Source organism: Vigna radiata, unplaced genomic scaffold (genome assembly GCF_000741045.1).
Source record: "Vigna radiata var. radiata cultivar VC1973A unplaced genomic scaffold, Vradiata_ver6 scaffold_392, whole genome shotgun sequence".
Classification (NCBI taxonomy): Eukaryota; Viridiplantae; Streptophyta; class Magnoliopsida; order Fabales; family Fabaceae; genus Vigna; species Vigna radiata.
In genome coordinates this window covers 97543-113542 of record NW_014542626.1, presented here as the reverse complement: position 1 = coordinate 113542, position 16000 = coordinate 97543, and the positions used below count along the sequence as shown (strand labels likewise).

The following is a 16000-nucleotide window of genomic DNA, read 5'->3' as shown; positions in this document are numbered from 1 at the left end:
TTTTCAAAAGCAAGGTCACATGCTTTATTTCAATTTTAACTAGTTCATATGCTTTATTTCAATTTTAACCAGTTCATGTGCTTTATTTCAATTTTCACTATCAATTTTTGAAACTAATATATTAAAATAAAAAACCAACAATACTAATATAAGTAGATTAAAGGTCATATCATTTTTTAAGAAAATATTTACAACAAACTATTTTCATTTAGTAGTTTAATTTTCACGAGGAATTTGACATAAGCTATTTTGAATATTGTAATTCATCTCAACAATCGAAACATATTAGAACGAAGTAAAAAAAGAGTGAAATTTGTGTTGGGTTTTGAATCAAAACCTAAACTTTCATATTAGGCCTTAGTTCTAAAAGAAACTTAAGCATGAAACCACTTCTGGTTTTACAACTAACCTAACTGATTAGACAAGTTTCACCACTCTTGGTATCTCACTAATTCAACAGACTAGACCATTTAACTTCACCGAGTTAAACAACCAACTGTTTTAAATCACTCTTGAATATATAAACACAACAAAGGTTTTTAGAAAACAAGTAGAGATTATAACTTTCGTAGAGAGCATAAGTTTTCAATAGAAATAAATATGAAGACTTGTAATAAAAATTTCTGTTTTTTAAAGACAGTGTGAGACCATGAGAGCTTGAGGAGGAAATCATAGCATAAAATTTAGAGCATTCTTTTTCTTGTCTTCTCTTTATGCGATCCTCTTTTTTTGTAGCCTTATTTGAAAAATATTTGTTTCTTAATTAATTGCATTGACTTTCTCATGGGTAGGTAGCCTTTTGGAATGAAGTCATATACTATGTACTCAAACGAATAAGACCTTACTTGTATATCTGATATCAAGATTTAAAACAAAGAAACCAATATTTCCGTTCACAATTCATAACTTCAGCTGATTTTATATTACTCTATACAAAATTTAAATAAAGAAATTCATAAAAACATTTGACAGATTTATTATAATACATGTTAACATTAATAAATGTCACCTTATTTTCTCTTTAGATGATACCATAAGTGGATGAGACTAGAACAAAAAGAATTGGTTATACTAAGAAATAGGATACTATAGGAATAGTTAAACAAAAATAATAAGGAAGAATATCGAAAGAAAGTTAAATCATAAAAGAAGACCAAATTTATATAGAGATAGTCTACACAGATAAAATCATAAAAGAAAACTACAATGATAGTAATTTGCAATGTACCATCATCATGGTTGGAACAGTAGTTACAAAAAAGGTCTTAGAATTTTGATTAGTCTTCATATAGATTGATTCTGAAATCATCATCTTCAATTAGAAACATGTCATCTAAAAAGGTTATAGTGGAGCTGAAGAGCTTGATAAAGATTTCTTTGAAGAAGAATCTTCTTTATGTGTCAATAGTTTAAGAATATTTTGTATGTTTTTAGCAAAATGTTCTTTTGATTTTGATGCTACTAGTGTTGCAGTGATTTGTGCTTTTTAATTTAAGAACGAAGAAGTTTCTAGGTATGCTAACTTCAAATGTTCTGAGTTAGACATGAACCATTTACTAATTTCATTAGGATTTTCTCTAACTTCATCAGGATTTGCTCTAAGTATCAAATTGTATGCACCCTTTGACAAAGAAGTTCATTTGCAATATTTGGAGTCTGTTTGTATCATTCTTTCCTAATTTGTATTGCCATGAGAATACCTGTTGATATATTGGCAAGTGTACCAAATCGTACAAGTAATATAAATGGTAAGACCAAGTATCGTTTTTCCCAAGAGAATCGTATGGCTTTCTCTTTCCCTAGGTGGTATTGCAAAATCAAGAGATTACTCACCAGTTCATGTCATTACTGTACGTCCCCATATCAATAACGAAAAACATCAATATACCGAATGAGTTAAATGATAAAGGCCTTAAGCACAGATGATAACCCAACAATAATCAATCAAAACATATGGAGACCATATAAATATTCAATAGTTTCAATAAGAGAGAGCATCAAAAGATTACATTGTTTTCCCCAACAACAATAGGGTTTAGTTCACCATAGACATGGTGAAACTAGATGAAAAATGGAAGAAGAATGGAAGAACAAACACTAGAAAAGATGAAAAGGAGCCTAAGCATCCAAGAGATCCTCTCCAGAGATGAAAATTAGGTCTGGCCGTTCTCCCCTGTCAAAAGAATGACTCTGAATTCATAGTAGGGGTATATATAGGTGAGGAGCACGTCAAAATCAGGCCCAAGTCCAGCGAGCTACCACCGGGTGGTTTAAGTGTGCCGCTCGGCGGTTTCCCATAACTTACCGCCACCGCCTGGCGGCAATCGCCATCGCCTGGCGGCAATCACCACCCCCCGGCGGTTTCCCATATCCTTCTGTCGCCGCCCGACGGCAATCGCTGCCGCCCGGTGGTTTCCCTCAGTGACATTTTCCATGTCTACCCCTCGTCCTGGACCGTCCAGCGGTTTAAGTTTGCCGCTGGGCGGTACGTCGACTCTTCAAAACTTTATTTTTCTGCTCTTTTCTTGAGTCAACGACCTGTATCTTCAACTCCATTTTTACTTTTCTCAAATTAGCTACAAAACAAAGCAAAATAAGCATAAAATCGCTAAAAACAACTTTTGACTCTCTCTAGACTCATTTATTGAGTTTTGCTTGATTCTAAGCTCATTCCGAGTAGTAAAGGGTGTAATTTGGTCCAAATTGACATATGAAAATCACTGTTTTTCAACCTTCATCAATACCCAAGCCAAAGAGAATTCGGTCTGCTTTAGAATCATGGAATTCTTATCACATTTAGTGTATAAGACTTTGAATCCTTCATCTATTGAAGAAGGAAGGATTTCTTCTACTGGTCCAGAAAAGTCTCACCATTGGAGGAACCAATTTCGAATTTGTACTTGATTTTTATTTTAAAATAGATTAGCCATGAATGGCGATTGCTCTTATTTTGATATCAAAACACTCTTGTTCAAGCATCAATATAATCCCAATGGGAGCAAAAAACTTAAGAAAATTTTTGCAAAACTTTTGGATTTTTTCCATTGTAGTTAAAACCTTTAAAATTTGGAGAGTTGAATGTGTAAAATTTGAAGAATGTTTCATATCCTTATAATGTTTGATTCTATCAACTATAATATATTCATAAATTTATCTTTTTCTATTGATAGTTGAAGGTTTAAAATGAAATCCTAGTAATTTTTGGCTATTTTTCCAAGTTTTTATTAAGAGGCTAAATACATATTTTCTTCCTTATGTTCTTCGACTAAGCCAATTTTGGTTCGAATTAGAAAAAAATGTCCATTATGGTTTGTTTGTTTGTTTGGGTAGGATTTGATGGTTGAGTTAATGACTCAACAATTTGTTGTCATGTTTGTTGCATTGAAGGAAGGGGTTTGTGACCATGATGAGTAGAGCGAATCGAATGTCTCGGCCTCTAGCCGAAGCCAAAGTGTCCCTTTTAGGCATGTTGTTTTCCCCGCATATATTCACGAGTGAGGTAATCAGGGAGAGAATTTAAGGCGCCTCAAATATTCAATTTCAAAATAAAAAACATTTAAAAATTAATTGTCATCTGGAAAAAAATTGCTTTCATCTGAAAAAAAAAGACTTTTGGAACAATAATTGCACACCACTTTCCATTTTCCATCTACCTTTTGTCTCTTAAAATGAATCTAAACATCTAACAATAATCTTCTTGAGTTAACAGTAGGAGTTGAGCTTTCAGCTTTACCAGAAATTGAATCTATAGGAACACCACTTTCCATTTTCCATCTACCTTTTGTCTCTTAAATTGATTCCAAACATCTAACAATAATCTTCTTGAGTTAACAGTAGGAGTTGAGCTTTTAGTTTTACCAGAAATTGAATCTATAGGAACATCATATTTTTTTTGAATCTCCTACATTTGTTTCTACAAATTATCCTTGGTGACCATCATCCATAAGAGAAAATGTATCTTGAGTAAGCATCCTAATAATAAAAACAAAAAACATAAGCTCAATAAATATGTTGTAGATAAATTTAACCAACTAAACCATATCAAACAACAAAAATGTTAGAATTAAATATACAAACCATATCACACCAATGAACACATGTCATAAGGATTTCAGTAAAAAGGCATTATTATGTTGACTGAGTTAATATAAATGATGTACTCATAAATATATAACCAAAAGTGGTGATAAAATAAGATAAAAGTGAATTATATTCATAAAGAGTGAAGGCTTACCAAGGGAATTGAGTTGATTAGGCTGACGAGAATGAAAGATAGCCAAATAACAACTAAAAGGAAGTTCAGGACAAAACCAAATTGCTAAAATCAGCCAAATAGTAAACTTCTTGCCTTTTCCTTCAAATTTATGAAAATTGAATATGTAACAGAAGGGTTACTAGTTCTAAAGCTAGGGAGGGCCTGACACTAAAATTACAAACATAAAAGGCTTAACTAAGTAACCAATCTTCGACTGTCAAAAACTAAACAATAACATCACCCAGAAGGAATTGGAGGTGGTTAGTCGCTTCATTAAAGTATAGCTAACCCCATGAGTAAATGAAATCAATCTAATTAAAAAAATTTCTATCTAATTGTCCTTCAAATTGAGGGTAGCACTACTAAATACTGATGCTTGGCAATTAATTTATGTTATATTTTTCAATTGTATGAACTACAACCTCGTTTTGAAAACATAGTTCAAAGGTCACAACTATATTAGCCAACAACAACGCAGCCTTGGTTCCACCAACTAGCTAACTTCTAAAATCAAGAATCAAGTATACAGAGATTGAGAGAGACCATGAATGGAAAGATAAATGAAATTCGAAGGTTGTATATTAGTACTAGGGTTCAATCACTATCCATGAAAAACTCATAGCCGCCCACTTAACCATCATTCAAGGAAGATAAAAAAAACAAGAAGAAATTAGGGAAACCGAAAGGAGGTAGTTGGAAAAGAAGTTAAAGTATCATTCTTGACTGGCAAAGTTCGTGTCTGAAATTCAACAATGCCTTGGAGTCCAAGCTGAACTCATTCCTGGCAAACCTCGCTAGAATCTATGACTTCCCTATCATCAATATAATAATTAAATTAATATTATTATAATAATAATTAAAATTATTATTATTATCATCAATATAATTATTATTGTATTTCATTTTATATTAACTTTAATAATATAATTAAAATTATAATATGATAATTTTATTTATAAAAGAACATCTTTTTATTATCACATACTTTAAATCATTTCTAATACCAAAATATCTCCCATTACATCTCTTCATTCCATATCTATTCTTATTCTTGCTTTTGTGCTTATAAATAACCTATAGTCTGCTTGGTTCTGTGAGTCTCTAGGCAATCTATCTCATTGGAGGAGCAATTCTAGTCATTATACTTCATTGGAAAAGTAAGAGTGACTCATAGTCCCTTTCATTGAATCTCAAATCCCTCGACTTCCTCTTTTTCCCCAATTCTCCCGTTACTTCCAAATACTCTAATACTACAATTTCTGGCCGTCTCTCAAGTTTATGCTCCTCGACCATTTTCATTCGGAAGCCCAATGGAATGTTTTACTCTGATTCTGCTGTTCGACATCACCAAGTATGTTTTCTGTACTTATTTTGTTTAATTTCTGTATGCATCACATAATATACATATATAATTTTATGCTAAAATATTAGGTCTTGTGTTATAATTTAAATAAATTGATTTTTATTAAGTTAAAGATACTCTTTTTATTTCTGTATCTCTAAATATTTCTTTTAGATGTTCAATGATACAATGATACCTTTATTCATATCAGAACTGTAGTTTTTCTTTGATTTATATGAAGAGTGTAATATTTCTCCCTATCAATAAAAATATGGTAGATTTATAATAAAGTGATTATCATATCTATATTGTTTATCTAATACTACATATTTGTAAGAGTAGTGTCTTCTAGATGTGTAATAGTATTGTTTATCAGACATGTAATGATATAGATTTGTAAAAATAATATTTTTTTTAAGATCTATAATAGAATTGTTTCTCAGATCTGAATTGTTTTTTAGATCTGTATTCATTATTTAATCTGAAAAGAGCGTCAATTATAACAAATATGTTTTTCACCTCTGTAACAATTTCAGTTGTCAGATTTATAACTTTTTTAGATTTGTATTAGTAATGTGCTTCTTGGATTTTTATTGTTTCTTATATCTATAGTAGTAGTCGTTTTTCACAAAGTTTGTATTCTTTATAGTATCTGTGCTATATTTTTATTGTTTCTAATATTTGTAATAAAAAATGACTAGTACGTAGTAGAGAACTTTGTACAACCACTAGTGGAAGAAACACATTCTATGATTGACTTATTATGATAGGTAAAATTTATCTATCATAATAAATTGATCAGTGACATATTCGTAATAAACCTATCATAATATACCTTTTCTATGATAGTTAATTCATCACCTATCATAATAACTAAATGCGGTGGCATTTTTGTAATAAAGTTAAAAAAAATATTATGATCACAATTTGATTCTTTTTCTCTCTTTTCCTATTCTGAAACAAAACCCTTTTGACCCCTGGTTCTTCTTCTTCTTCTTAAATTTTGTTTTTCCTCTCAAACTCTTCAGATCCTCACCTCCTTGCTCATCATTTTCCCAACCTAGGATCTCTTATTCAGCTAGGTATTGTGCCACTGTTTCCTCCATCCTTTTCGCTTCTCCTTTCGATTTCACTGATTGAGTCTTCCTTTAAACACCCTTTTTCCTTTGATCTACCTTTTCTACCGATTATAATCGCATTCTACCGATTATAATCACTTCTCACCGATTAAATCCCCTTCTTCTCCGATTTGATTCTTTCCTTTCACGAACCCTAAAATCTACACCGATTAAACCTTAAAAAACCTAGGGTTCATGAGTAGATACATTTCTTCCGCTGCTTCTCGGTTCATCAGCTCGATCCGCGCCAGACTCCATGGTTCCTTGTCGATCCGCCTCGACCTGGAGCTATCAAGTGGTATTCAGAGCCATGGCGTCCCTCCGTCCAGCTAAGTATCTCTCTTCTTTGATTCGCGTCTCTGTTCTGAGATTCATTCTTGTGTTGATTCATGTTGTTTGGTTGGGATCTATTGTAATCTGAGTTTGCTTCACTTTTCTGTGTTGTTTGATACAATTTCTTTGATATCTTGTGGTTTGATACTTTGTCTTGTGTTGATTCATTTGTTTTGGTGTCGATCTGTTCACTAGGTTTCTGATTTAGTCTAATTTTTGTGTGCCAGCCTTGAGTTGCTTTGGTTTCATCATTTTAATTGGTCCAAATTTCTCATTTTATTTGAGCATCATATTCTGTCTTGTCTTTAGTCATGTGCATTTGATTAATTGTCAAAATTCCTGGTTAAAATCGTGTTTCTGCTTCATCTGTTTAATTTGTAGAGTGTTCATTATCTGCACACTAAGTGAGCCATGACAAATTCAATGAGAGTGGGCTAGCAGTGAGAGAGGGTGAAGGCCAGGTATTTTCTACACGCCCCTTTCCTTTTTCCTAGTATTGCACTCTAGTATTGGTTTTCTATGTTTTAAGAACAAAAAACAAATAATAAAGGTAAGAATTCTGATTCATGTTGTAGTGAGTGAGTGACCCATTTTTAAATCATTAGTTCAAAATTTTGAAGAACCCTATTCCAGATACGTTACCATTGAAGTAGGGTGACAAACAATTTACTCTGATGCTAAATTTTCCAAGTTCAGTAGCTGCATTCTTTGTCAGTCCTACAATGCCATGTTTAGAGCTTGTGTATGTGTGAGTTGCAATCCCTCCAACACTTGAACTCACACTTCCTATGCTTATTATGCTTCCCTTTCTCGCTGGGATCATCACTCTGGCTGCATGCTTTGTTCCCAAGAAGGGACCTATCAGATTCACTCTCGCAACACGTTCCAATTCAGCCACATCGTTTTCAAGAATGATGGGTTTGGCATCATCTATTGTTGCAGCATTGTTCACCATTATGTCTAGCTTTCCATACTTGGATACAACCATGTTCACTGCATTTTTAACATCCTTTGCCTCATGTTTGCAAAACAGCCTTGCCATGCACTCACCAATGCCCCTTGCCCCACCAGTGATCAAAGCCACTTTTCCTTCTAGTCTGCAAAAGATTATGCCATGTAAAAAACAAATAATAAAGGTAAGAATTCTCATTCATGTTGCAGTGAGTGAGTGACCCATGTCCTTTTCTGCATCTCAGATACTCCAAATGCCCACCCTTCAAGCCAAGGTTATATAAGTATGAAATGCAAAATTGGGTTTGTGTTCTGGATCTGTCATTCACCGGCTTCCTTATTTGCCTTTTCACGCCGATTGATTACATAACGAATTGAAACAATGAGTGGGGTTGTTGTTGTTGATGTTGCTGCTGCCATCCGTAACTTACTGCAAGGATGGGATAATGCGACAATTTCAGGTCTGTTTATGTTATTTTCACCTTTCTTTTTCAGCTTTAAAAGGTGGTATTCTGATTCTAGTGTTAAAGAGCATCTATTTGTTCATTATATTAGTTCAAGTAGTAAAAGCCAATGAAGACTTTGCTTCAAAAAGGCAGCAATTCTCTTTATTATGCTATTGAGGTGATTTTATTGTAAACCATTTTTAAATTATTAGTTCAAAAGTCAAATTAAAACTTTTAGCTGATTATGTTTGTGCTTTTGTGTTTAATTAAATTTCTATTAAGAGATTGAATTCCAACGTTTACAACCTGTGTGAAATACTTCCTTAACTTGATTATTGTATCTGTTTCCCCTTTTTTGCTTTTCTATAACTTGATTTGGGTTATACAATTGCTGTAATTTTCAGGTTTTATGTGTTTTAGCATAAGTGAAGACTGACAAGGATTTAGTTGACACATTGGTGCAACATGTTGAAAGTGTTGATCGAATTTTCCAAGAAATTCAAGATCTGCAAAAGCAAGTTGAGAATTTAGAAGATAAGCTTGATTTTCGAGGATGGGTAGTGAGGACTCGGGAAGAGATTCAACTAGAGCTTGAGTAATATATGAAGGTGTCTAATTATGTGATACATTGATTTAGTTGTTATAGGCTTGGGGCAATTTCTTTCTTTTCCCCCTTTCTGTCCATGTACAGATACATTTTCATAAGAAAGATTTAATGGATTCCATTTTATTTGTTCAATTGAATTATATATTAATTATAAATTAATTGGACGAAATCATAATACAAGAAAATTAATTATAAATTGATTGGATATCAAATGTAAGCATGTAATTTTTTTTAAAAAAAAAATCAAGTTTTTATGATAGGTAAAAAATTACTGTCATAATATATTCTGACATATTATGACAAGTAAAAGTATGTCATAATACGCGGAACCCTATTATGATGCCCAAAACTATGATGTCAGACCACCTGCATAATAAGTCACTTTTACCTATCATAAAAAGTGTTTTTTCTACTAGTGAACCTCAACCATATAGTTTTTAGTCAAAATATTTAATAAATTTGAAAATAAATGAACATATAATTTTAATGTATTATTACAATTTGAACATAAATATTAATATAAATTTATATTCTTTTAAACATTTAATGTAATTAATTATATTCATTTCCAATTTATAATTTTTAGAATTATTTAATTATGTGTTCTGATACACATATTTAAACTTTTATGTGTACATTAAAGATTAACAATCAACCAACTAATATTTTTATTTTAATTTTTAATATTATAAAATTGTATTTATTACTATCATATGTACTATTTAATTAATATTATTACTTTATTAATGTAGTTTGACACTAATGTATCACCGATAAGTTCAACTATATATATAGTTTTTTAAAATAGAAAGTATTATTAAGAAATTAAGTCAAATGACTGTGGATTATTATAAAAAAATAATACTTGTAAGAGTTTTAATTGTAATAAAATTTTAGAGTAACTCTTTTAATAATATTTTCTAACTCAAAATATAAATTTTACTTTAAAACAGATTTAAATTTTATTTTAAAACAAGTAGGATTTTTAAATTATAGAAATGAGTAAATTTAAAACAAGGATTAAATTTAACTCCTCCATGACTTTAATTAGAGAACTATCACATCAAATTCTAAAAATAATATTTTAAAATATGATTCTATTATTTCTTTTCTAAATTTAAAATGAAAATTTTATTTTAAAACTAAGCATTACATTACATATAAGTTTTCAAATACACTTAAATCTACTTTCAATAACTTATTTTAAATGTACTTGCTTCTTTAATTAAGTGTTTTATGATGAGTTTTAGAATATTTTTTATCTCAATTGTTTTATTTTTATTGTAAATGACATCCTAGATGAGTAAGTAAAAACTTGCACTAATTATAATTATGATCAATGTTGTCCTCAACTAGGTGTTTATGATGCCTATATGTAGGAGTCAGAGAAACAACATGTGAACAATCTTTGAAAAACTATAAATATTTGGTCACAACTACTAAGTATACTACTAGTAAGTAACAGGACGTCTCAATGAAGGAGAAATCAATTTTGAAATTTCAAATGTACTAGAGCCATTGATTAATGGGGATTTTGACAATTCAATTGAAAATTTACATTCTTCAAACTTAGAAAGTGAAAATATGGAGTTAAATCAAACACAAAACAACTCATTATCAGAGGATAATGAAATTCTAAGGCCAGTTATTTCCATTGGAACTCGTTTTCAAGCTGAAGCTCCTAAGTGGGAAGACTTAACAAATGTAAAATCTCATAATAATGATGATGATTTAAGGTGCTAGGTCTTCAAGTGTGGCCAATGTCAAATATTAGTGAAAATAGTACAAAAGGTATTGGAGAAGGTAGGCCTGACTCATGGAACTGTAAAAAATCAGGATCAATTGAGTGTGTTAAACTACACATTAGAGAAGCAAAAAAACTTTTGAAATTGGAGATTGGAGAAACAATATTTTCAAATTGGGAATTTGGTGAGATGAGAGAAGAAGCTTAAAAATCATGGACATTAGAAGAGGATAAAGAATTTGAATCTCTACTGGAATTAAATACATTTTCAATTGTTAAAAATTTGTGGAAGCCAAGATGTTTTAGCATGGAGACAAAATCCTTAAGGGAAGTTCATAGTGTCAACAATAAGATTAAAACATCAATGTAAAGGATTTACAAACAGGTAAAATTATATTTTGTGTTGTAATATTTATAGATAATAATCTTTTATTGATGTCATCTACATGCATAAACAATTTCTTATATTCATTAATGAATTATTCCATATTCTCAGATATAGTTGTTAATCAATTTGAATATTTGTTGAGTAAATCTGAATTGATCAACATTGTGCAAAAAGTGTTGCATTTGAAGAACAACTACAAGCAATGAAAGAAAGACAAGTACAACTCATAGAACAACTAGTTGTAAGCTTTGTTGCTTATATAGTCTTTCAACAAGCTCTTACAAATCTTCAAAACTTCCTCTTTGTCCCAATATCAATCACCTCAACATCCATCATCTTAAGAGCAATGAAGCAAACAATATTTCATCTCATTATATTTTCAATTTCATTTCCTTATTTGCAAACAGTCTTTGTATACTTATATTTATTTGTGATAATTATGAGCTTACTTGTATTATTCATGATTATTGGGAAATTATATTGAAATTTGCTGCAATAACTTTACTTTTTAAGTTATAATAGAATTATTCTATCAATTTATTAATTGGTATAAAATTTGAAGACTCTAAAAAGAATTTTCTTATGAACTAATACACATTAATGGTGATTTAAACATTTCAAAATTGATAAAAACCTTCAACAATCATATGACTTGAAAACTTTAAATGAAGAAAATGAAAATGTAGAAGTCACAAAGAAAACTCAATCAAAAGAGGATATAAAGAGAAAAAGAATCAATAAGAAACAAAACCTCTTAATATAATTTTAGAACACTTCTAAATAGTCAAAGACAAAGATGCTAATATGGAGAAACTTGAAATAAAAAGATTCTTGAAATCTTAAGTATTCTTAAATCACCACTAATGCAAAAACGCTGATTAACGTCACCCATTAGACGTCGGTTTCGTGAAAAATCGATGTGTATTACTGCACGGTGGCATTATCGTAAATATATTGGAAAACTAGACGTCAGTTTCGCTGTTAGTCGACGTCTATGACATCATAGACGTCGCACCTGCCGCAAACCGACGTCCAATTGCCATAGGTATGTGATAAGATTGTCAATTCGATGTTGGGTAGAAAAGGTCACCGATGTTCAAGTCACTGACAGGAAATCAAACGTCAACCGGTTCAGCTTTAGGCATCGCATAGACGTCGGAAACCCTGAAAAACCCGACGTCGACTAGGCTACAATTAATGCTATTCACCCAATTCCCAGGCGCTTATACGTCAGATAGTTAAACGACGACGTCTAAGGCCTGTCTGGAAGGCGGGAAGACAAAAATTCTTCAATTTAGACGTCGGTTCTGAACGTAAGCGACGTCTACATTCCTGTAGTGTGGCGTTCTTTTGAGTTTTCTACGGCTTCCGATCCAAAATGGAACTTGGGTCCTTGTCTAGTTCTCGTATCACCGTAATTATTTTCCTTTGCGGTTGAATAATGGGAATAGTCATGGACCCAGGTTCGGTTTTGGGTTGAATGTCATAGAAGATTCAAAAGACGCAAGCTTTTTTTATGGGGAAACTAGCGAGAGGAGAGTGTTACAAAATGCTACTGAAAGTCTGGATCAAAACTGCACTAAAACACAACGCCGTTGTTAGACGTCGGTTAGTGCATAGTCTGATGTCTATAAGGAACATAGACGTCGGTTAGTGTCATTTACAACTTCTATATATTCATGTTGACGTCGGTTTAAGTATATGTGGACGTCTATATAGAGTAATTAGAGGTCGGTGTGAGTATAAGCCGACGTCTATATAGACGTCGGTCGATATCGTTAACGGACGTCTATATAGACATCGGTTCGGAGGAATTGCGACGTCTCATAGATGTCACCCGTATAGACGTCGGTTGTGAAAGTGACGTTAAAAGCCCAAATTAACCGACGTTAAATAGCATTTCTGCACTAGTGCACTCCTGGTTCCCTAATCAATATGACTAGTTTGAGTTTAGCTTCTCCCGGATCTAACTCTAAACAATTGTCTAAACCAAGTTTATCCACTTCTGGTTGAGTATTCTTACACAACTCTTGTTCTACAAGTGTATGATAACAAAATGGAAATAACTCTCACATAAAGGATGTTTAATGAATACAAGGTATTCTTATATTCTTGTAATTTGTCTCTCTTTCTTCCTTCCTTTGGATTGAGGACATTAGACAATATGAGCTTAGAGCGAAGCACTTGAATTCTTTTGACTCTCAAGTTTGTCTCTTCTTTCTTCTTTGAGCATTTGTGTTACACTTTGTGGGCCTGGAGACAAACTTTAGAGTAGATATTCAATTGAAGCTTTCTTATTTTCTTCTTTCTCTTCCTTTTATTTTGGAAGCATCAAACATTGTAGGCTTAAAGATAAGTAGAAGACTTGATGTGATGATAGCCTTTTCTTTTCACATTTTATCTTGTTTAAGCTTGCTTTTATCATATCAGTTGAGTTGAAGAACATAAGATGGTATAAGCTTTAAGATGAGGCAGAGATGATGAATGATTATGATCTTTTTTGAGCATGTTCTCTCTCTCTCTCTCTCATTTTCTTTTTCACCACTTCTTTCTTCTCCATTTTTATTCTCTTGTTTTCTTCTTCTATTTTCATCTTTGATGTTCTTTTGTTTCAACCAAACCTCTCTTTCTCTTCAGTTGATCTTCTTTATATAAGCTTTCTTAAGAGATGACCGTTAGATGATGAGTTGATTTTAGGAGAGTAAGTAGCCTTTAGGTGGAAGGTCAAACTTTAGTCTTTTCTTTAGAGGTACAATGCTTTATCTGAGTTTATATTGAAGTGCGACTTGTACGGCTTGTCAGAGCAAAGTATTCAAGAGAATGATTCCTAGAATGCTCTTCACTTCTCTCAACGTTTGTCCAACATTTACAAATGTTTTGATTAATCCTTTGTGTATATCTATTATGCACATATAACAAGGACAAAGTATATAAGCAAGATGACACTTTACAGTACATGCATTTAACGCCATTAAATGTTTTGAATGTTTATAGACGTTAATTTGTACTGCTTGTTCAAAATATCTTATCACACATCTTGTCAATAATTTATGCATCCTTCAAGTATAACGTTGAAGAGAAGTTAGACGATATATAACACATTTGACAATAGAAGACATAAAGCTTTAGACGCTCTATGGATGAAGAGTTGTTTTAGTTGTAAAGTTTAGAGCGCTTTTCATTAAACGAAATTCTTCATAAGATGCTTGTGCTTATAGTACTGTTTTTAGTTGTAAAATATTAAGCTTCAATGTTCTTATGATTCTCAAGAATAAGTATTTCAATCCAAGAGCTTGAGAACACATCCTATTGTTTTGCACATAATTCTTAGATGATACCTTTATGAAATATTTTCGTTTTATTTCTTCATGAGTAGGAATCCTTAAGCATATTCACAAAGGGTTTATGTAGGTTTTTCTTATTGGTTAGACACTTCCTGTAAATAACACGTTATATGATATAGAATTAAGGGAAATATTGATTTGTATGTTCTTATTTTGAAAAGACTATGTAATGCACTTGGGACTATTTGCATGACTTCTTGTATAAGACATTAGATTTTCATTTTGATTGAGCAAGCGTTTTAAACGCCTCAGGTCAAGTAGGCACTTCTCTTGAGAAGTTATTTCATCTAAAGCTTATTGTTAATTAAATTTCAAAACCTTGGTTTTCTAGACGGTCTATTCTCTATACAATTTTATCTTAACAATTCTAAGTCTAAAAATTGGTTGTATTTGTAACATACCTATAAATAGATTATTAAGATGAAAGAGAAAGATAACAAGTACATCAATACTACGTGAAGTGAAAATAAAAGAGAAATAGCATGTGCCTATAAAGTCTACAACATTCGTCCAAGTATGTGAAAAAAATGTATGCGAAAAACCTTTGTAAAATTCTTCATGCTATGAAATTTACCCTATGTGAGCTTAAGTTATGGTATCTTTCTTTGAGAGTGTTTCTCTTTTTTCCATTGAGATTTCTTAATCTCAATAGAATTAAAAAGAATACTTTAGGAGCTTTACACTTCAGATACCTAGAGATATGGTGATGACTCCGGTCCGAGGCAGATCGACAAGGAATCCGAGAAACTGGAACTGAACGCATGGTTGAAGAAGTGAGGCAGCTGAAGATCTACAAACCCTAGGTTGGAGGTGTGTCGATGGAGGATCTAGATCTGGTGGTTTAGGCGGCTTTAATCGGTGAAATAGGCCGATTAATCGGTGGAAAGGTTAGAATCCGATTTCAATCGGTGAAGATGAAGGGAAAAGTAAAATCAATTGCTCAAAAGGTGAGGAAAGGCTAGGAGAAGGTGAATCTGGAGAGTGTTTCAGTGAGAAATGACTTACGATGGCTGAGCCGTGAGGAGGCTAGGGTTGCTGCCAGGAGACGCTCTCGAAAGAGAGAGACAGTGATGAACGAAAATGAAGAAATGGCTTTCTGTGGAGTTGGTCCACGAGAAACTAACTCGCGTGGCAGCAGACGTACTGAGGAGGGACGCGTGCCAAGCCGGGAGTGACGAGATGGATGCCACGGAGGAGTCAGAAATCTGGTAATGGAAAATGAGAGGAAAGGCAATGTGTTTGGAAGGTGGCTGAGGAATCCAAATTCTTCAGCCTTGACTTTCAAGGTAGAATTTGATCTGGAGTGCTCTCAACAGAAAACAATTCAATTATGTCAAAAGTGATTACAAGATGTGTTATCATGCCTATATATAGGAATAAATGTACCACATGCCTAACACATTGTACACATGTCTAATACAAGTAAAAGAAATACTAGACTAAGGAAATTGGGCTTGGGCCCAAGTCATCAT

The 16000-nt window shown here is 32.3% G+C and overlaps 1 protein-coding gene across 1 annotated transcript in view; it reads right to left on the bottom strand.

The window, feature by feature from the left end:
- Positions 1–7649: 7649 nt before the first annotated feature.
- The window catches only part of LOC111240927 (secoisolariciresinol dehydrogenase-like), a 36481-nt gene continuing 28130 nt past the window's right edge, over positions 7650–16000 (bottom strand). Inside the window, exons 2-3 of the mRNA XM_022777033.1 lie at positions 10422–10458; positions 7650–8145 (exon numbers count right to left, since the gene is read on the bottom strand). Coding sequence (XP_022632754.1) covers positions 7650–8145; positions 10422–10458 — 533 coding nt within the window. The remainder of the gene's footprint in view (positions 8146–10421; positions 10459–16000) is intronic.